Below are 22,439 nucleotides of genomic sequence, written 5' to 3'. Positions count from 1 at the left end.
CCATAATAGCCTCATTCATTGGAAGGGCAAACCTACCAGAAGCAGAAAATTGGAGAATATCAGTAAGTCTCTGGGCGGGCTCCTTAACCTCTTCTACAGGGATTTGTAAAGAGTCTGACACCATTTTAATAAGTCCTGAAATGCTTTCAAATCATGTAGTTGTGGTGTACTAGGAGGAACCACACAGTCTCATCTAGAGGTGATGAAATTATGGTATGTCCCAACAAGTCTGCAGAGTGGGATCAAGTGTCCTTGCCTGAATCCTCAGGCTGAAGAGAAGGCTGTATAGGAGCTGCACAGGAGCAGCCTGAGTGGTTGAGACAGTAGAAGATGGTTCTTGTGAGGATATCATCTTTTAGGAGAAGGTTCCTGTCTCTATGGACCACAAAGAACCCAGTATCACCATACATGCATGCTAGGATAAGAACTTGGTGGTCCATGCCGGGCACAGAGTCTATCATGAGATGAGTCTCTAGATTCCCTGCATGACTCATCATAACCAGGATATTCCCTTGAGGAATACATGTGAGAGTGTCCCACACAATCATTAGAAGCTGTGGAGGAAGACAAGGAAAATGAACCTTGTCATCTAAAGGTGAAGAAGTACATAAAAACGGCCACACTGTGTCAGATACAATGGTCCATCTAGCCCAGTATCCTGTCTTCCAACAGCGGCCAGTGCCAGGTGCTTCAGAGGGAATGAACAGAACAGGCAATCACCAAGTGATCCATTCCCTGTCGCCTACTCCCAGCTTCTGGCAGTCAGAGGCTAGGGACACTCAGAGCATGGGGTTGCATCCCTGACCATCCTGGCTAATAGCCATTGATGGGCCTAGCCTCCATGAACTTATCTAATTCTTTTCTGAATCCAGTTATAATTTTGGCCTTCACAACATCCCCCGGCAACAAGGTTCCACAGGTCACTGTGCATTGTGTGAAAAAATACTTCCTTTTCTTTGTTTTAAACCTGCTGCCTATAAATTTCATTGGGTGATTCTCACATAACGCACATCCTTATTCACTGTCTCCGCACCATTTCCGATTGTATAGACCTTTATCCTATCCCCCTTAAACACCTCTTTTCCAAGCTGAAAAGTCCCAGTCTTTTTTTTCTCCTCATACAGAAGCTGTTCCATGTCCTAATCCCCCTCCCCTTTGTACCTTTTCCATTTCTAAACAATCTTTTTTGAGATGGGGCAACCAGAACTGCATGCAGTATTCAAGGTGTGGGCTTCCTTACTATGGATTAATATAGTGGCATTAAGATATTTACTGTCTTATTCTCTATCCCTTTCCTAATGATTCCTAACGTTCTGTTTGCTTTTTTGACTGCTGCTGCACATGGAACAGATGGTTTCAGAAAACTATCCACAATGACTCCAAGATCTCTTTCTTGAATGATAACTAATTTATACCACATCATCTTGTATGCATAGTTGGCATTATGTTTTCCAATATGTATTATTTATCAACATTGAATTTCATCTGCCATTTTGTTGCCCAGTCACCCAGTTTTGAGAGAGCCCTCTACAACTCCTCACAGTCTGCTTTGGACTTAACCATCTTGAGTAATTTTGTATCATCTGAAAATTTTGCCACCTCATTGCTTACCCCTTTTTCCAGATCATTTATTAATCTGTTGAACAGCACTGGTCCAAGTACAGATCACTGGGGGACACCATTATTTACCTCTCTCCATTCTGAAAACTGTCCATTTACTCCTACTCTTTGTTTCCTGTCTTTTAACCCATTACAGATCCATGAAAAGACCTTCCCTCTTATTCTTTGACTGCTGACTTTGGTTAAGAGCCTTTGATGAGGAACCTTGTCAAAGGCTTTCTGGAAGTCCAAGTACACTATGACCACTTGTCCATATGTTTGTTGACATCCTCAAAGGATTCTAATAGCTTGGTCAGGCATGTTTTCTCTTTACAAAATCAATCTTGGCTCTTCCCTAACAAATCATGTTTATCCTTGTGTCTGATAATTCTGTTCTTTACTGTAGTTTCAACTATGATACTGAAGCTAGGCTTCCCGGCCTGTAATTGCTGGGATTGCCTCTGGAGCCATTTTTAAAATTTGGTGTCACATAATAATCCTCCAGTAATCTGGTACAGAAGTTGATTTAAGTGATACTTTACATACCACAGTTAGTAGTTCTGTAATTTCATACTTGAGTTCTTTCAAAACTCTTGGGTAAATAAGTCACTTCTGGTCCTGGTGACTTATTACTGTTAAATTTATCAATTTGTTCCAAACCTCCTCTATTGATATCTCAATCCTCAGATCGGTTACCTAAGGTGGCTCAGGCGTGGAAATCTCCCTCATATACTCTGCAGTGAAGACTGATGCAATGAATTTATTTAACTTTTCTGCAATGGCCTTATCTTCCTTGAGGGCTCCTTTAGCACCTCCTTTGTTCAGTGGCCCAACTGATTGTTTAGCAGGCTTTCTGCTGCTGGTGTACTTAAAACTATTTTTTGCTGTTAGTTTTTGAGTCTTTTGCTAGTTGCTCTTCAAATTATTTTTTGGCTTGCTTAATTATATTTTTACACTTAACTTGCCATAGTTAATGCTCTTTTCTATTTTCTTCAGTAGGATTTGACTTCCAATTTTTAAAAGATGCCTTTTTGCCTCTAACCCAGTGGTCTCCAACCTTTTTACACCCAAGATCACTTTTTGAATCTAAGGGCAACTCAGGACCTACCCCGCCCCTTCCCCAAGGCCCTGCGCCTTCCTCAAAGCCCTGCCCCAGTCACTCCATCCCGCCCTCTCTCCGTCACTTGCTCTCCCCCACCCTCACTCACTTTCACCAGGCTGGGGCAGGGGGTTGGGGTACAGAAGGGGGTGAGGGCTCTGGGCTGGAGCCGAGGGGTTTGCAGTGTGAGAGGGGGCTCTGGGCTGAGCCTGGAGCAGGGGGTTGGGGCATAGGAGGGGGTGAGGGATGCAAGCTCTAGGAGGGAGTTGGGGTGAAGGAGGGGGCTCTGGGCTGGGGCAGAGTATTGGGGTGCAGGGGGTGCAGGCTCTGGGAGGGGGGAGTCAGGGCTGGGGCTTGGGGTGCAGGAGGGGGTTTTGGATGCTGGCTCTGGGAGGGAGATCAGGGTGGGGCTTGGGGTACGGCCTCCCGTCAGGCAGCACTAACCTCTGGTGGCTCCTGGTTGGTGGCGGGTGCAGCGAGGCTAAGGCGGGCTCCCTGCCTACCCTGCCTCCACACTGCTCCCGGATGGGGCCAACGTGCCCCTGCAGCCCTGGGGTGGGAAGGGCGCGGGGCATGTGGCTCCGCGTGTTGCCCCTCTCCGCAAGCACCACTCCTGCAGCTCTCCCGGCCAATGGGAGCTGCAGGAGAGGTGCTTGCAGGCAGGAGCAGCATGTGCAGAGGGAGACCCCTGCCTCCCCTGCTCCCGGGGCTGCAGTGGCTGCTTCTGGGAGTGGTGTGGGAGCGGGCTAGCCTTAGGCAGTCACACTGCTGTGCCGCTGAAGATCACGATCAACTGGGAGATCCTCTGCGACCAACCAGATCATGATCGACTGGTTGGTGACCACTGCTCTAACTGTTTCTTTTACTTTGTTGTTTAGCCATGGTAGCACTTTTTTGGTCCTTTAAATTTTTTTTAATTTGGGGGTATACATTTAACTTAAGACTATTATGGTGTTCTAAAAACGTTCCCATACAGCTTGCAGGCATTTCACTTTTGTGACTGTACCTTTTAATTTTTGTTTAACTAGCTGACTCATTTTTGTGCAGTTCCCCTTTCTGGAGTTAAATGCTACTGTGCTGGGCTTCTTTGGTATTCTCTCCACCCCCCCACCCCCCACCAAGGATGTTAAATTTAATTACATTTTGGTCGCTATTGCTGAGTAGTTAAACTATTTTCACCTCTTGGACCAGATCCTGTGCTCCACTTAGGCCTAAATCAAGAATTGCCTCTCCTCTTGGGGGTTCCAGGACTAGCTGCTTCAAGAAGCATGTTGATGTTGAGCAAGAAGATGCTGATGTAGAGCAGTTGCAGGTACGAACAAAGATGTGCTTGGTACTATAAGTAAAGGGAGACCCGGTACCACAGGCATTAACACAGAAGAAAATAAAGGTGATTCTGGCTTTTGTAAGACCTTATGTATATGTGGTTGGCATCTTACAGTACCATGGGGCAAAAAAAGGAGCCGGGGTGGAGACAGATGGAGTTGATGGTGCTGAAGTAATCAGCACTGTTGTCTCCTGTGCTGAAACACATATCAGTACTGTGTGGAAAATTGCCGGCACTACTTTGATGGGTCTCGCGCTCTCTCTTCTTTGGGAGGGTTCAGGGCACCGTTTCTCACCCCTGAAATGGGGTATTAACTGCCCCACTAGTGTCCTAGAGGAGGGGAGTGCAGAGGGAGGGACCCGGGCCTGCCCTCTACTCCAGGTTTCAGCCCAGGGGCCCTACGGATAGCGGTAAACCGCTTGAACTAGCAGATCCTTCCCCTGAGCTACTTCCCTCTCCTGCCCTTCAACTTGTGGGGCTTCCTGCCCTCCCTATGCATAAACCAGGTGTCCCTTTACCTAGGGTCTTGGTCTTCTTAGCCCACCACAGCTCTTTTCCAAACTCTCCTCTGCTTCCCTCCAAACTGCTCTCTGCTCCAACACCAATCCACTCTGCTTCAACTCCTTTCCCTGTCTGATTGAAACAGGAGAGTTTTATCATCAGGTGACTGGCTTCAGGTGCTTTAATTAATCTATAGCAAATTTTCTTCCCTCTACAGGGAATAAGGCTCCCTTCTAGCCCTCCCCTGCTGCCCTCTGGCCTGGGCTTTCCTTGCGTTTTGCCCCTGCTTTAGTCCCCCCCCCGCGACCAGGCCAGACGCTTTTTCTTCGGTTTTTTTTTGTTTTTTTCTGCCGTTCGAGTGCTGGTCGGCTGCCAGCTTGCCTGCCAGCCCCCCCCACGCCTGCCGTTGGACGCCGCTATTGCTTCAGCTGCAACCCTCGGAAGAGGGGGGAGGACTGCCGACCCGCTCCACGGAGGAGGGGAGTGGAAGCCCCCAGACCCAACCGTTTTGCTGTTTGTTTGTGGACCCGCAATTAATCATCTTCTTATCTTTGCTTGGCATTTTTGGAATGCTCCACAAAGACCGGGAGAGAAGACAGCTGACAGAGACATCGCCAAGGGAAGCTACAAATCATCGTGGAGGGGGGCCGTAAGACTGAGTAACCTTTGAACTGTACTCTCGTGTGGGGGGAGTTTGACTGTGTCTTACCTGCGTTTGTAGGGGCACAGGGGGTGTGGCACGGAGCTGCCCCCCGATCCATCGGTGCCCCCCCCAACACTACTACAACCGTCACGGCCCCCCCGCCGTCCGTCCCTGCTGGCAACCTGCCGTCTGTCTCTAGCTTCAACTGCTTGCTTTTAATTCCATCATCCGGACTAGAGACAACAGCCGAACAAATGAGACTCTTTGGATAAACGCGCATGGGTCCGCGTTCCCCCCCCCCTCCCGGACTGCCCACCCCACAGTTTGCCCCTACTACCTGACCCCAACTCCTGTTTTCCTTCCCCTGTCCAGTCCGACCCATTTGTCCACCCCCTGCCTGCAGCCCAACAGGGAGAAGTGGTTAATCTGCTTCCCCCTCCCCCCTCTGGTGTCTCCCTGTCTCTCCCTGCTCACGATGGCGGGGAATGAGAGGGGTGAGGCCCCTCTAAGAACCTCAGTTGCCCCTCCCCCACCTACCCCCTGCCCATCCCCCAAGCCCCCCTCCCCACCACTGCTGCCAAAATACCGGCCACCGCCCCCGCTGGGGCATCGGCAGCCGGAGGCACCGGGGCGAATATTACCGCTGCTATGCCCACCGCCCCCCCAGATTCTAGGAAAGCCACCGCAGTTAGCCGGAAAGGCCAGGGTGCGAAGAAGGGGAAGGGCCCCGCCACAACCACCAAGCCCTCCATGGCAGAGGCTGCCCCCACCACTGTGGCCTCATCATCGACCAGGCGTCCCTCCCTGCTGTTCCCTCCACCAGCTCTGCGAGTGTCCCTCCCCCGGCCCCCAGGGCGTATGCCCAGCCGGTGGCAGCTACCCCCCGGCCTGCCGCCTCGTCATCTCACCCACCCACCCCCTCCGCTACCATCAATAGCGGCCGAGGCCCCTTTCCCACCATGACCAGGAAGCATGGCATCCGTTGCCTCTTGGTGCCCGCCTCGCCCCACATGGAGACATACGTGCAGGCATTGCCGAGGGTGGTAGGACCCACGGCCATTGTGGCGACCTCCAAAATGTATGGGAAGGTCATCTTTTTCTTAGCATCGGAGGCTGCCGCCCAGGAGGCAGTGGAGAAGGGCCTGGCGGTGGGGGAGGTATTTGTCCCCCTGGAGCCGCTAGAAGACCTGGGCATCCGCCTAGTCCTGACCTCCGTCCCTCCTTTTCTACCCAATGGCGCCCTGTTACCTGCTCTCTCCACCCTGGGGAAACCCATTTCCGTCATCAGCTCTCTCCCGTTGGGCTGCAAGGACCCCACCCTCCATCAAGTCCTTTCGTTCCGCCGGCAAGTGCAGCTTTTACCACCGCCGGCGGCGTGTGACGGAGAGGCGCTCGAGGGGTCCTTCCTAGTCCCCTACCAGGGAGCCCGCTATCGGGTCTACTATTCCACAGTAGAGGCCCGGTGCTACCTCTGCCGATCAGTGGGGCATGTCCGAAGAGACTGCCCCTTGGCCTGGCGGGGAGGGGCACCCGAGACCCGGCAGGACATCAGCTCCGTCATTGCCGACGCCCCTGGCCACCCAAGATCTGAAAACGCCTCTCCTCCTGCCCGGGCCCAAGAGACACCTCCCCTACAATGCCCAGACGAGCAAGGGAGCCCCGCCCTTGCTGTTAACAATCCAGCAGAGCCTATGGAGGAGGGTGCAGCAAAGATATTACCGGGCATAGGAGAGGGCCTGCCCCAAGGAAAACCGCCCCCCCCATGTTGCCTCACCGTTACCTCCCCGAGCCCCATAACCATCGCCTCTGCCCCCCGACGCGACCCCTGCTAACCAGCCACCAGATGATGCTATGGAAGGCTGGACTCTAGTCCAGGGAAAGCGAAGCAAGCGGAAGGCTTGAGCTCCGCTGCACCCATCCGATGCGGAGGCCCCCCAGAAGACCAGGAAGGGAGGCTCCCGCAACAGGGTACAGCTAGCTCACCAGCTATGATCACATCCTCCAGGCCACAAGGGCCCTTATAAAGGAGGGTAAAGGGAAGGGAAGGCACGGCGCCGTGGCCTACAGGCGGGCCCACAGCTTCCGTGACGATTTACTCACTTACGGGATGGGTCACGAATTCTTGCGCGACCCGCCAGGGGCTGCAAACACCCCTGCCAACAAGGAACCCCCACCCCCCCAGCCCTCCGCATGACGCCCCTCATTATTGCAACTTTGTACACCAGGGGCTGTAGGATGGCTCTCCGCAGGTCTCAGGTGCTCTCTTACCTTCGGGAAGGGGGATACATTGTGGTTTTCCTGCAGGAGACCCATACGGATCCGACCGCCGAGGACAGCTGGCGGCTGGAGTGGGGGGATGGAGTCTACTTCAGCCACTTCACGATTCGACAAGCTGGAGTGGAGACCCTGTTCTCCCCCAACCTACGGCCCGAGGTGCTGGGGTCACTGAGGCCATGCCGGGCCACCTGCTGCACCTCCAAGTCCGTATGAAGGGGCTCGTGGTCAACCTCATCAACATCTATGTCCCGGCAACGAGCCCGAAGCGGCCGCAATTCTATCAGCGGGTGTCCGACTTCCTCAGCACCCTAGATTCTCACGAGTGCTTAGTCCTGGGAGGGGACTTTAACACCACCCTCAAGGAACAGGACCGCTCAGGGGCCGAGCTGAGCCCGGCCGCTGCGAACATTCTCCGAGAAATAGTTGAACATCACTCCCTAGTAGATGTCTGGCGTGACCACCACCCAGATGACACTTCCACGTTCACCTTTGTCCGGGTGGAGGCCCATCGGTCACACCACTCTCAGTTGGACCGTATTTATTTATCCCGTTTCCATCTTTCATAGGCCCATTCCTCCAACATTCGGCCGGCCCCATTTTCCGACCATTATCTAGCCACCATAACAGCCTCCCTCCGTGCAGAGAGCCGGGGCCGGCCTATTGGCACTTTAACAACAGCCTGTTGGAGGACGTCCTTCCGGGAGATTTGGCTGGCCTGGCGAGAGCAGCGGCGTGCCTTTCCCTCGGCGCGGCAATGGTGGGATCTAGGGAAGGTGCGCGCCAAGCTCCTCTGCCATGACTACACCCAGGGCACCACCCAATGGAGAAATGCAGCGACAGAGCAGTTGGAACGGGAGGTCTTAGAGATGGAGAGGCGTCTGGCCGCCAGCCCCGAGGATCCGTTCCTCTGCGGAGCGTGCCGGGAGAAGCGGGAGGAGCTCCGGGCCCTCGAGGACCATCGGGCCCGAGGTGCCTTTGATCGATCCCACATCCGCCTCCTTCGGGAGATGGATCGCGGCTCCCGTTTCTTCTACGCCCTGGAGAAAACGAGGGGGGCCAAGAAACATGTCACCTGCCTTCTAGCAGAAGACGGTGCCCCCCTCACAGATCCGGTGGAGATGTGTGGGAGGTCCCGTGACTTCTACACAAGCCTTTTCTCCCCGGATCTGAAAGATTCTGGCGCTTGCAGGGTGCTCTGGGAAGAACTCCCCACGGTCAGCGTTGGCGACCGAGACCGACTAGAGCTGCCTCTCACCCTGGCCGAGTTCTCGGAAGCCCTCCGTCACATGCCCACCAATAAATCTCCGGGCATGGACAGGCTGACTGTGGAGTTCTACCGCACGTTCTGGGACATTCTTGGCCCAGACCTAGCCACTGTCTGGGCTGAGTCTTTGCAGGGCAGGGTCCTCCCTCTTTCGTGCAGGCGAGCGGTGCTCGCCTTGTTGCCGAAGAAGGGGGACCTCCGTGATTTATGAAATTGGCATCCCGTCTCGCTCCTTAGCACGGATTACAAAATCGTAGCAAAAGCAATCTCGCTGCGGCTAGGGTCCGTGATGGCGGACGTGATCCACCCAGACCAGATCTATACTGTCCCGGATCGCAGCATTTTTGATAACCTATTTCTAGTCAGAGATCTTTTGGAACTCGGGCGTAGAGACGGTCTGTTGTTCGCCCTCCTGTCTCTTGATCAGGAGAAGGCGTTCGATAGAGTGGACCATGGGTACCTCCTGGGCACTCTGCAGGCGTTTGGATTCAGACCTCAGTTTGTGAGTTTTCTCCAGGTGCTGTACGCTTCCGCGGAGTGTCTGGCTAGACTCAACTGGACCCTGACCGAACCGATCAGCTTTGGGTGAGGAGTACGGCAGGGGTGCCCCCTCTCGGGCCAGCTGTACGCTCTGGCGATCAAGCCCTTCCTCTGTCTCCTCCGCAGGAGGTTGACGGGGTTGGTGCTGTGGGAGCCGGAACTGCCTGCCGGTCCTGTCAGCGTACGCTCATGACATGCTCCTCGTGGTCCAGGACCCGGGCTACTTAGCGTGGGTGGAGGCTTGCCAGGCCATCTATTCGGCAGCCTCCTCCGCCCAAGTCAACTGGGTCAAGAGCTCTGGCTTGGCGGTGGGGGACTGGCGGCAAGTGAGCTCCCTCCCACCCGCGCTTCAGACTATCCGGTGGAGCGCGGGCCCACTGCTCTACCTAGGCGTTTACCTTTCTGCCACGCACCCTTCTCTGCCGGAGAACTGGCAAAATTTTAGAAGGCGGGGTGATAGAGCGGCTCCGGAAATGGACGAGGCTACTCCGATGTCTCTCCCTATGAGGGAGAGCACTGGTGCTTAGCCAACTAGTCCTGTCCACGATCTGGTACCGGCTCAACATCCTGGTCCCGGCCCTGCGTTTCCTGACCGACCTCCGGACACCGATTCTGGAGTTCTTTTGGTCAGGAATGCACTGGGCCCCTGTTGGGGTTCTTCATCTACCCCTGAAGGAAGGAGGGCAGGGCCTGAAGTGTCTGCACACTCAGATCTGTCTCTTCCGCTTCCAGGCCCTGCAGAGGCTCCTTTGTAGTGCAGGTAGTTCGACGTGGAGCATATTGGCGCACGCCTTCCTGTGCCGCTTCCTAGGGCTCCGATACGACTGGCAGCTCTTTTATCTTTGTCCAAGAGGTTTTCCGCGAGACCTCTCTGGGCTGCCGGTCTTCTACCAGGACCTCCTCTGGACCTGGAAACTGTTTTCAACGACCAGGTCCATGGCAGCCACCGTGGGGGCAGATCTCCTCGCGGAGCCCCTGCTACACAACCCACAGCTCCGTGTGCAGGCGGCGGAGTCCCACTCAGTGCGCCAGAGTTTGGTCCTGTTGGAAGTCACAAGAGTCGGAGACCTCCTGGACTATGACCGGGGAGACTGGCTGGATCCCCTGACGCTCGCTCGGCGCATGGGGCTCTCCAGATCTCATACCCCCCGGCGCGTACTTCAGGAGGTGAAGGCCGCCTTGACACCCGCTGCTTGGGCTTATCTCAACCGAGCCCTGCACGAGGGCGCACCCCGCCCACCCTCTACCCCAGGCCCGCCGGACCTTTCAATTGGGCCCCTACCCTGTAGATCCCAACAAAACCCTCACCCTTTCACTGCAGCCAGTCAGCTCTCATATCGCGCCACGGAAATAGCTATACACACTCACGCTTCACACCCTTCACGCCCACACCCTGGTGTCCCGCCCCGATACAAAGTGGCGGGACCTCCTGCCACCTCTGGAGGGTGAGCAACCCCGGTGGGCGAGCCTGTATTCCACCTTAGTCCCGAGGCCCGTCGGGGACATTAGTTGGCAGCTCCTTCACGGAGCTGTGAGTACAGTGTTTTTGACACGGTTCACCCCCATCCCGGATACTTTCCCTTTTTTGCAATGTGAGGGAAACCCTGGCGCACATATATTTAGTGTGTGCCAGGCTGCAGCCCCTTTTCTGGCTCCTCACGAATATTTTATTATGCTTTTGGCTACACTTTTTCCCTCACCTTTTTATCTACACACTCCCCATCCGTGGCCCCACAAAATCAAGAGATTTCCTGGTTAACCTCCTCCTAGCCCTAGCTAAAATAGCCATTTACAAAACCAGAGAGAGGAGGTTGGCTAATGAAGCGTCCTGCGATTGTAGGGCCGTTTTCCGATCCTCAGTACATTCACGTATCCGGGCGGCGTTCCTCTGGGCGGCGTCCACCGACTTTCTTGACGCCTTCGAGGAGCGGTGGGCGCTTTCCGAGGTTCTCTGCTCGGTGACCCCGTCCGGTTTCCTCCGTCTGACCCTTTGATTGAGGGGAAGAGAGAGAGACCCCAGCCCCAGCCGTTGCCGCTGTGGATACTATCATCACTGTCACCTAGGAGGGATCCAATCACACATGGTGTACGTCCCCCCCACCCCCAAACTGCCGACCCCGCAGCCGTGCCCGTCTTGTCGGGCACTCTCAGGAGAGGGATAATCGGTGACACTGGGTGTGGCACTAGGTAACTCGAGGGGGTGGAAGACCATGAGTGTCGAGGAAGCCCCCCCGCTCTAGGCCACCAGGTAACTCAGGAGGGTGGAAGACCACAAGTGTCGAGGAAGCCCCCCCACTCTGGGCCCAGGCTAGCCTGAACACTTCTCCCTCCTGAAGGCTGCTGTGTTATACCTTGTGTTTGCTTTTGTTTTGTTGCATAGTTTTGCTTTATCCTTTTTGGTGATTTTTTGTAAGTGTTACACAAATAAAACCCTTTCCTCTTTAAAAAAAAAAAAACAACAACACTCTCCTGCTGCTCTCTGGCCATGCTGTATCACAGTACAAAGGAAGGCACCCCACATGTTGACAATACAAAGACTAAAGCTGACAAAGCAGCCCAAATTGATACCATGTGTGTCGCATATCTAGCCTGATATCTCAATAACAAGCTACGGGTGAGCTTCCGTCATAGCTGTACTGGACCACAAAGTCTCTCTGGAAATGAAACAGTGTGGAGAATCCATTTCTTCCTAACAGAGATCTTCGTTGAAGATAAGACAGTTACCTTTCCATAAGTGGTGTTCTTCGAGATGTGTTGTTCACGTCATAGAATATCAGGGTTGGAAGGGACCTCAGGAGGTCATCTAGTCCAATCTAGTCCAACCCCCTGCTCAAAGCAGAACCAATCCCCCACTAAATCATCCCAGCCAGGGCTTTGTCAAGCCTGACCTTAAAAATATCTAAGGAAGGAGATTCCACCACCTCTCTAAGTAACGCATTCCAGTGTTTCACCACCCTCCTAGTGAAAAAGTTTTTCCTAATATCCAATCTAAACCTCCCCTACTGCAACTTGAGACCATTATTCCTTGTTCTGTCATCAGCTACCACTGAGAACAGTCTAGATCCATCCTCTTCGGAACCCCCGTTCAGGTAGTTGAAAGCAGCTATCAAATCCCCCCTCATTCTTCTCTTACACAGACTAAACAATCCCAGTTCCCTCAGCCTCTCCTCATAAGTCATGTGTTCCAGTCCCCTAATCATTTTTGTTGCCCTCCGCTGGACTCTTTCTAATTTTTTCACATCCTCCTTGGCCCCTTCCCTACCACCTGGATCTGCTGTCACAGGATCACGGTCAGCTCCAACACCCCAACCTCAAGTCTCCACACCTCTTGGTGTGGATGCTCCGTGGTTGAACCCAGAGGAGCGTACCTGGATGGGAGTAAAGGTATTCGTGCCCCTTAGTTGGGACAAAGTACCTACGCTCTGCCTGTTTGGAAATGGGGGGCAGAGAGGAGGGGTTTTCCAGAAGGTGCTGGATATCTTCAATATCCCTTTGTGAAGGGGAAGGGCCACCCTAGCTGTGGAGGAGAGGATGTCAAACAGGAAGTCCGCTTGCTCCTCCAACTCCTCTGTGTCCGCTTGCTCCTCCAACCCCTCTTTAACAACTCCTGGTGTTCCTTAGTGTCACCTGGAGGAACCAGGTGAGGGGGCTCCATGATGGCCTCGTCCAATGAGAACGAGGAAGAGGCCATTACCATGGGTTTCACAACAACCACTGGTGGGCCAGCAGGCTGTTCCCCTTGGTCCAGATGGACTTGTGGAGGTCTCATGTCCTAAGTGATATTCTGAGTTACTGCTTTCCAAAATACGGTCTCCATGAATGTAAGTGTGACCTATTAAAATACACCTTGTTTGACTGTACCCAGTGTACTAAGCAATCCAGGTCTCTCTGTAGAACTGACCTGTCCCTATCATAACCATTTCACCAGTCACTGTCACTTTACTAGGAATTATTTTATATTTTCATGCAGATCATCGATAAAGATATTGAATAGTATCTGCCCAAAAAATGATCCCTAAGTGACCCCACTGGAAACAACCCTAATGGTGATTCCTCATTAACAACTACTTTGAGATCTATCAGTTAACCATTTTGTAATCTACTTAACGTGCGATACATTGACTGTGTATCATGCTAACTCCTATACCCCTTATGCATATATCTCCCTTCTCCTGTCTCATATACCCTGGAGGACCTTGCCATGGGCAGAGAGGAGAGGACTGCTGCTCCTTGGCATCTCTTTTCCCGCCCCCACTTCATAGTGTAATGGGCAGTCAGCAGGAGTAGAACAGACTAGAGTTTGCTGCTAGCTGCAGAGTTGGTGCAGCAGGTCAGCTTTCTGCCAGTCCTGGGGGTTCAGAGGAAAGAACCATACAGAGTGGTGGGAACTGGTTTGTGGAAACTGTGTGAAAGGGAGTTGGGCCTCCCCAGCTATGCCTAGTGATGACCTTGCAGACAGGACTATTTTAAATGCCTGGGAGGTGCTTAGGTACAAGGTGACTGAGGCCATGTAAAAAGAGATGGAACCTGAATCTCTCCCTTCACCCAGACCTCCTCCCTTCTCTTTTCCCTCTACTAGCTCCAATACTCAGCTTCACGGTCTTCCTGCTCTGCAGTCCCTATCTCTCTATCCCTCTTTGGATGTAGGTTTCAGAGGAACAGCCGTGTTAGTCTGTATTCGCAAAAAGAAAAGGAGTACTTGTGGCACCTTAGAGACTAACCAATTTATTTGAGCATGAGCTTTCGTGAGCTACAGCTCACTTCATCAGATGTTTACCGTGGAAGCTGCAGTTTCCACGGTAAACATCTGATGAAGTGAGCTGTAGCTCACGAAAGCTCATGCTCAAATAAATTGGTTAGTCTCTAAGGTGCCACAAGTACTCCTTTTCTTCTTTGGATGTAGGAACTCTCCCCTCCCTTCTGTGTCTCCTAGGCTCTTTCCCTACTTCCTTACTTCTTACCCCAACTCTCCTGGGAACCCTCTTCTCTTCCCTCGAGTAATCCCCACTACCGTGTCCCCCTTTGTTAAAATCCCTCCATCACTCCCCTGCAGGTCCTCCTCTTCTCTACGTCTTCCCTGGAGTCACTGCCAACAGTTCTGGGATCCTCAGGGTCTTTTCCACCTCCCACTGGAGTCTCTCCCCAAATTACAGCGGGTTACCTCCTCTTCCCTAGGGTAACCCCTCCCAACCCGGGGCCCCAGCCTTTGGTCTCTCTTCCTCTTTTCTCCTTCACCCTTCAGATGCTCCCTCTTCTTTGGGCTCTCTCTGACTTTAACCCTACCTGAAGTCAATTTAGCAACTTTTATCCCCTCATCCATGATCTCAGCCTTCCCCTTCCTTCCCCATTACTCTGCTTTCAGACCACTGCATTCCTATCATCTTTCTGCCCCCACTGCTTGCAGGGCCTTATGCCCCTTGATCATCAGCTCCTTCTGCTCCCTTACCTCTGTCCTATCTCCTCTGCCCCTCTCCACACGCTTCTTTGGCTCCCTTCCCCATGCTCCCCAGACTCCTCCTGCAGTTCTGCCCCTGGTGGACCTCTGCTCTGGATCTTGTTCTCCCTAGTGATGTCTCCAGCAGACAGCAGCGGCAGAGGCTGAACGGAGACTGCTGCCTTGCAGGGGACACAGCCCCACAGCTGCCACTGCTGGCAGGACAGCAGAAGTGCAGGGATTTTCTCTCAACACTCTGTTCAGTGCTAGGAGCTCTGGCTGAGACAGCTATAAATAGCAAGTGAGAAGGCAGCACCCCTTAGTGCCTCCTCTTGGCGACAGGCCTGCTCTAAAACAGCTTTACACCTTCCTTAATCCTGGGTTGTCTGAGGGCCACTTTGGCTCCCCACAGGTTAAAGCAGCCCCAGGGATGTTCCAACTTGCACCGGCTAAAAAGCCTGATAGGAACCACTTGCACCGGCTAAAAAGCCTGATAGGAACCACTAAGCCAGTACAGGATCAGTGGAGTGCATCACACATCAGCCCCTTCCCATCATGCCCTTTGACTGCCTCAACACACACCCAATGCCTTTTGTTGAGGGAATCCTGCAGACTGGTTAAGACCAGTCTAAAACTCCTTGCACTGCTCTATTGGCCCTACAAGTCTATATCACTGATAGGAAATCGCAGTCTATTTTCAATCTTTTTTTATCATTCTTTGTCTGCTAATTGTTTCCAAACATGGTCAGTTTAAGTATCAACTCACCATAAGACTATTTCTGTGAAATACTTGCCTGTTTCAATCTCTCCCTTGCCTGTATAATTTTCTTCCTTAGCCACTTACAGCGAGCAGTGACAATGGCTGCATGTCCCCGGACTCGGTCTTCCTTCTGTCAGTAATGAGTGTGAAAGAAGAACACGTCATAAGTGGACTCACAGACAATATCATCCTGGAAGACAGAAGGAGTGGAGGGTCCTTCACGCCTTCCAGGTTTGGGTCCAAGGTATGATGATTTTACTTTAAGTATTAGAACATACTGTGATAGCAAACAGAGGGCACATAAATATCCACTGTACACAACGTGGGCAAAATTCCACCCTCTCTTCCTCCAAAACACTTAGTAAAATTGGTTGAGGAGATTCTTTCACCATAAGCCCTGAGGAGAAGGGTGATAACTATGTTCAGTGACCATGGGATCCTGTAGTTATATGTGATGCCCAGAAATAAGAGTAACATTTGTTTGCTGCTACTCTTAATAATTGGACCAATTTAATGGCACTCTGTGAATCCTCTGCAAAGGCTTTTATAGGAATGCACTTTGTGGTTTTTTCAAGTGCTTCTAGCTTTCTGAAAAAGTTATTCTTGAGCTCAAATTTCTCATGCTTGTTCTCAGCCAAAAAGTGAAGGTTTTTTCTTTCATGTTTGGTCTTTGTTTTAATTATTGGAGAAAGAACGAAGGTGTTTTTTCCCATAATTTAAAACATTTTTCATATTTTTTATTTCAATAATTAAAAAATGGCTTTTAGGAAACTTGAGGCATGATACTGCAAACCGTTGACCATTATCTTTCAGGAGGTATTCACTAGCTTTGAAGTTGGAGTTCTTAAATATCACTTTTCACAATATAGCTACATATCTATCTTAGGTTTTTACATAGCACTTTCTCTCTCAAAATGGCTCCGTGGGATTCCATATTCGTGTCTCAATGACTTATACATTCTAAGTTTACAGGTTCTCTTTCCCTGACAGTCTGCAAATTTACCTGGAATACTGTACATTTACTGAAGCAGAATCACATTATCTTCCCGATTAATGACCCCTTGTGCTCTAGTTTTGTGGGTTGGCTGGCATAGCCACTGTACAGTTATTTCTTTTACAACAAATATGCTGTGAATATGCAAATATCTCTTCTGTGCTGGTCACTGTAGCTATGTCTACATTGCACACCACTTTTGGCAGTGTGTAGTGTACACACAGCTACATGCCCCAGGGAAAAGCACATCGCATCCACTCTGTAGTGTGTAGCTAAACGTATCAGTGAAAGGCTCTGGCAGAGGCAAGGCTGCAGAGAAAAGCTCTGGTAGAGGCAAGGCAGCGGGGAAAGGCTCAGCCTCTTCCCACTACCTCTCCTCTGCCAGAGCCTTTCCCTGCTATTGGAGCCTATGTCATGGCCAGGTTCTGGGCGCCATACCACAATCATGAGACAGAACATAACATAAGAACATAAGACTGGCCATACTGTGTCAGACCAAAGGTCCATCAAGCCCAGTATCCTCTCCTCTGACAGTGGCCAACGGCAGGTGCTCCAAAGGGAATGAACAGACAGGTTACCATCAAGTGATCCATGCCCTGTCACCCAGTTCTGGCAATCAGAGGCTAGGAACACCATTCCTGCCCATCCAGGCTAATAGCCATTGATGGACCTAACTTCCATGAATCTATCTAGCTCCCTTTTGAACCCCATTATAGTACTGGCCTTCACAACACCTTCTGGCAAGGAGTTCCAGAGGTTGACAGTGCGTTGCGTGAAAAAATACTTTCTTGTGTTTGTTTTAAACCTGCTATCTATTAATTTCATTTGGTGGCCCCTTGTTCTTCTATTATGAGAAGGAGTAAATAATACTTCCTTATTTACTTTCTCTAGACCACTCATGATTTTATAGAATCAGAGAATATCAGGGTTGGAAAGGACCTCAGGAGATCATCTAGTCCAACCCCCCTGCTCAAAGCAGGACCAATCCCCAACTAAATCATCCCACCTAGGGATTTGTTAAGCCTGACCTTAAGAACCTCTAAGGAAGGAAATTCCACCATTCCAGTGCTTCAGCACCCTCCTAGTGAAAAAGTTTTTCCTAATATCCAACCTAAACCTCCCCCACTGCAACTTGAGACCATTAATCCTTGTTCTGTCATCTGCCACCACTGAGAACAGTCTAGATCCATCCTCTTTGGAACCCCCTTTCAGGTAGTTGAAAGCAGCTGTCAAATCCCCCCTCATTCGTCTCTTCTGCAGACTAAATAACCCCAGTTCCCTCTACCTCTCCTCATAAGTTCCTGCCCCCTAATAATTTTTGTTGCCCTTCACTGGACTCTTTCCAATTTTTTCACATCCTTCTTGTAGTGTGGGGCCCAAAACTGGATTCATAGAGATTCTACGGCACAGTCTGGTTCATTTAAGATTTTTACTTCATTTGATTCATTTTACTTCATTTGAGTCTATGCTTTCTTTCACATATAGTGCCACTCTCCAACCACCACGACCTGTTCTGTCCTTGCGATATATTTTGTACCCTGGTATTACTGTGTCCCATTGATTAACCTCATTCCACCAAGTTTCTGTGATGCCTATTATATCAATATCCTCATTTAATATAAAGCACTCTAGTTCACCCATCTTATTATTTAGACCTCTAGCATTTGTATATAAGCACTTTAAAAACTTGGCACTTTTTATCTGTCTGCCATTACATGATGGTCTGCAGAAGAGAAGAACACAGCTCACAGGACCCTTGATCGTCTATATTGTAGCTGGATTTTAAAAGGATTGGATAATTTTATAATCAATAACATGTAGTGATGTGCCAAACAGAGCTAACCATCCTAGCTCTTGCTTTCACAGGTGTCACGGAGGAATCTCCCACCGGTCTCCAGCCTGGTTCAAATGTCCATGTACTTTACGAAAATTCCTTAATTCTCTGTGTCTCATTACCAAGCACTATAATTGACAAATACAGCTGAAGTACAGAAGTCTCCCTACAGATTCTTGTAAGTGTTACAGAAATAATTGTCTTAGCATACAGCTGAAGAAGATGGTTTACCTTCATCTTTATGTCCACGAATGACAGACTGCTTCTCTCAAACTCAAGTATCATTTTCACTAGATTATATACCCACCTCTCCCAGAACAAACTCCAAGTCGCTGAACTGCCTGTTTTCCCACAGTCTTCCATAATCTTCATGTAAAGTGCATTTTGGGTAACAAGAAAACTGAAATAAAAAAGATTTTACACCCGTTATAGTTTATTTCAGTTTATCATGGGGGCATGCCAACAGCACCATGGCTAAGATTGCCACTGGATTTCAACGTTGACGACATCTTAACCTACAGCTAAAAAACCAAACTACAGAATGTCCTGATCAATTATATACACCTATGTACCCTCATGCATGGTAGTGACTTTGTGAAGGAGGGAGTTGGGTGGGGATCTGTTGTAGGAGGCAGGAAATATATGTCCCCAAAACCCACAGGTTTCAAAATTTCAGAGCCAGGAGTATCACCAGTTTTCAGAACCAATTTGCAGAAGATAAGAATGAGGGGAGATTTGATAGCTGCTTTCAACTACCTGAAAGGGGGTTCCAAAGAGGATGGATCTAGACTATTCTCAGTTGTAGCAGATGACAGAACAAGGAATAATGGTCTCAAGTTGCAGGGGGTTGGACCAGATGGTCCCTTCCAACCCTGATATTCTATGATTCATAGACAGCGTCACTCCCAGTAATCAGTGCCAGTAACCACTTTGGTGCAGAACACTTCTGAAAATGTCACGACTTTAAAAATCCCAAGAATGAGGGGTTTTTTATAGTAACAAGATGCCACTCTGCCAACTTGTGCATGCAGATTGTGCATGCATACACATGCTTTTTCTGCCAGGAGGGACCACAATATATCACATACAAGAGAGTATCAGTAAGGGAACTAGCTACCTTCTGGGGTTTGCTGGCATGACGGGTAATACCAGGGAACACCAGAAGACAAAAGGGAAGCTGGGAGGGCCACACTCCAGAATGGGGATGCTTCTCTATAGCCCCCTGAAGCTGTGGTGCTGCCTGCCTGCCCTCCTCCATGTTCCCTGTTGTGGCTTTAGGTTTAACCCTACCATGTAGGTGGCTGTGGGAGGTCTAGGAGCATGCTCTGTGCAGTTGGCATGTAGGAATTCCATGGGGGTGGAGCACACTCAGCAGCTGGGCCAAAGCATGCATAATGCACATGGATGATCAGTGGGATCAGATAGATAGAATGGTTTGGAGATTTTAGCAGCAAACTTCTAACAAAGCTGAGCATGTGAAAATAGTAATCTTTAGAGGCCTATAACCCACTCAAACCATCCTCCTGACAAATTTCAAGTGCCTGTTCCAAAGCATGGAGGTGCTAGAGATCCTAGAAGAAACGGTTATAAAAAATGTTTCACATTGTAAAAAGTGTCTGAACTGCTTTTGATGAAATGTTTAAAAAAATCAGCCTGAGGCAGAGACTAAGCTTAGAAAATTTCAGCCTGAACAGTTAAAGTTTAGGAACAATTAAGCAACTGAAAACATAAGCTTATAATGGATAATAGTAGGCATGCTCCATAACCCCATGAATCAGGTTAACAAATTACCTGGAATCTGTACATTTCTCCACTTCTAATGTTATTGTCCACTGTCCCACCAAAGATGTACATGGCGTCTGAGATGACAGCTGCAGCATGGAAGAGTCTCCCACTTGGCAGCTAGGAAAACAAGCACAAAAATGTTGAGGACTATTTAAGAGGTACCTTTTCATGATTTAATTGGGGATTAGTCCTGCTTTTGAGCAGGGGGTTGGACTAGATGACCTCCTGAGGTCCCTTCCAACCCTGATATTCTATGATTCTATGATTCAAACAAGAATTTGTCTGGGAAAAAGCAAAAGTGAGAAAGGAAAAACAATATAATGTAAATGAATTAGCAACAAATGGCAGGCCCATCTGACAGATTTTAGGATTGCCTTGTTACCTCTACAGCCTCCCTTCCTGCCACTTTTAATGGCGCCCCTTTTGGTAAACTTTTAAAATTATTAGTATTTTACATATGCAGGGATGTATGTATTCTGTAGGTAAGAATGTTCTGCAGAATACTCCTGTTGCCAAGAAACTTTGCTTCAGAGCTAAGTTTCATTTTAAAAAACAAAGTACATTTCCATCCCTTATAGATACAGATAAATCTTCCAAATGCGAACAAAATATGAACTGAGTGTTTATTCTGCAAACTGACAGCTTGAAATAAAGGTGTAAACTGACCCATTTATGTCAGTGGGTGTTAACTCTGAACCCTAATTGTGAAAATTTAAATGCAAGCACTAACTCTTTCAAGTTGGTCATTGTAGCAGAATCATTCCGCTAATGTGACTGATCAAGTGATGCTGGACGCAAAGATGGATACTGTAAATAGGAGACAGTGGAGCAGCTGGTTGCTGTGAAGGAGGGTGATGGGGGAAGAAGCCCATCTTCCCCCTTCTCCAAAATGTCCAAGAGAATGTATCTACCCCTCATTGTCTGTTGGTCAAATCACATCCTATAGCTCCTGGGTTTCAACAACATCCAGCTGCTCCCCAAACTGCTATAATTCATAGGCTCTCTATGGACAGAAGGGATCACTATGGTCATCTAGTGAATCTGATCTTCTGCATAGCAAAGGCTACACTTAGGATGGAAGAATCCAATGCACCGCTACAGACTAGGGACCGAATGGCTAGGCAGCAGTTCTGCGGAAAAGGACCTAGGGGTGAGAGTGGACGAGAAGCTGGATAGGAGTCAGCAGTGTGCCCTTGTTGCCAAGAAGGCCAATGGCATTTTGGGATGTATAAGTAGGGGCATAGCGAGCAGATCGAGGGACGTGATCGTTCCCCTCTATTCGACATTGGTGAGGCCTCATCTGGAGTACTGTGTCCAGTTTTGGGCCCCACACTACAAGAAGGATGTGGATAAATTGGAGAGAGTCCAGCGAAGGGCAACAAAAATGATTAGGGGTCTGGAACACATGACTTATGAGGAGAGGCTGAGGGAGCTGGGATTGTTTAGCCTGCAGAAGAGAAGAATGAGGGGGGATTTGATAGCTGCTTTCAACTACCTGAAAGGGGGTTCCAAAGAGGATGGCTCTAGACTGTTCTCAATGGTAGCAGATGACAGAACGAGGAGTAATGGTCTCAAGTTGCAGTGGGGGAGGTTTAGATTGGATATTAGGAAAAACTTTTTCACTAAGAGGGTGGTGAAACACTGGAATGCGTTACCTAGGGAGGTGGTAGAATCTCCTTCCTTAGAGGTTTTTAAGGTCAGGCTTGACAAAGCCCTGGCTGGGATGATTTAACTGGGAATTGGTCCTGCTTCGAGCAGGGGGTTGGACTAGATGACCTTCAGGGGTCCCTTCCAACCCTGATATTCTATGATTCTACAGAATTACATCCAGAGATTCCTGCATTAAGCCCAGAACTTCTGGTTGAGCTAGAATGTAGCACTGAGAAACAGACATCCAATTTAAAACTTTGAGTGATGGAGAACTTTCCACATCCCTTGGTAAATTTGTTCCAATGGTTAATTCCCCTCACTTTTAAACATTTGCTTCTTGTTTCCAGTTTGAATTAATCTAACTTCAGGTTCTAGACACCGGATCTTGTTATGTCTGTTAGATTAAAAAGCCCTCTGCCATCAGAAATCTTCTCCTCATGTAGATACTGACAGACTGTGATCAAGTCATCTCTGAGCCTTCTCTTTGATAAACTAAATAGATTGAATTTCTTAAGTCTCTCACTGTAGGTAGGTTTTCCAAACCTCAAATTACGTTTGTAGCTCTTGTCTCATCACTTTTCAATTTCACAACTTCCTTTTTGAAGTGCGGACACCAGAACTGGACACCGTACTCCAGTAATGACATCATTAATGCTGAGTAAATGAATACCAAAAATAGCTCTACCTCCTTACTCCCACTCAATATTCCCCTACACATACATCAAAGAACTA

At 49.7% G+C, this 22,439-nt stretch overlaps 1 protein-coding gene across 10 annotated transcripts in view; it reads right to left on the bottom strand.

Annotated features, from left to right (window-relative positions):
- LZTR1 (leucine zipper like post translational regulator 1) overlaps positions 1–22,439 on the bottom strand; it is a 300,011-nt gene that overhangs the window by 101,185 nt on the left and 176,387 nt on the right. For 9 of the 10 annotated variants that reach the window (XM_048826871.2, XM_048826873.2, XM_048826876.2 and 6 more), the window contains 3 exons: positions 20,064–20,174; positions 18,580–18,672; positions 15,479–15,574 (listed from right to left, as the gene is read on the bottom strand). In XM_048826871.2, coding sequence (XP_048682828.1) covers positions 15,479–15,574; positions 18,580–18,672; positions 20,064–20,174 — 300 coding nt within the window. The remainder of the gene's footprint in view (positions 1–15,478; positions 15,575–18,579; positions 18,673–20,063; positions 20,175–22,439) is intronic. The other variant, XM_075121894.1, reaches the window with a different exon arrangement.

This window comes from Caretta caretta, chromosome 21, assembly GCF_965140235.1.
Source record: "Caretta caretta isolate rCarCar2 chromosome 21, rCarCar1.hap1, whole genome shotgun sequence".
In the NCBI taxonomy this organism is placed as follows: Eukaryota; Metazoa; Chordata; order Testudines; family Cheloniidae; genus Caretta; species Caretta caretta.
The sequence above is the reverse complement of the archived record's forward strand: the minus strand, read 5'-3'. Positions and strand labels throughout refer to the sequence as shown.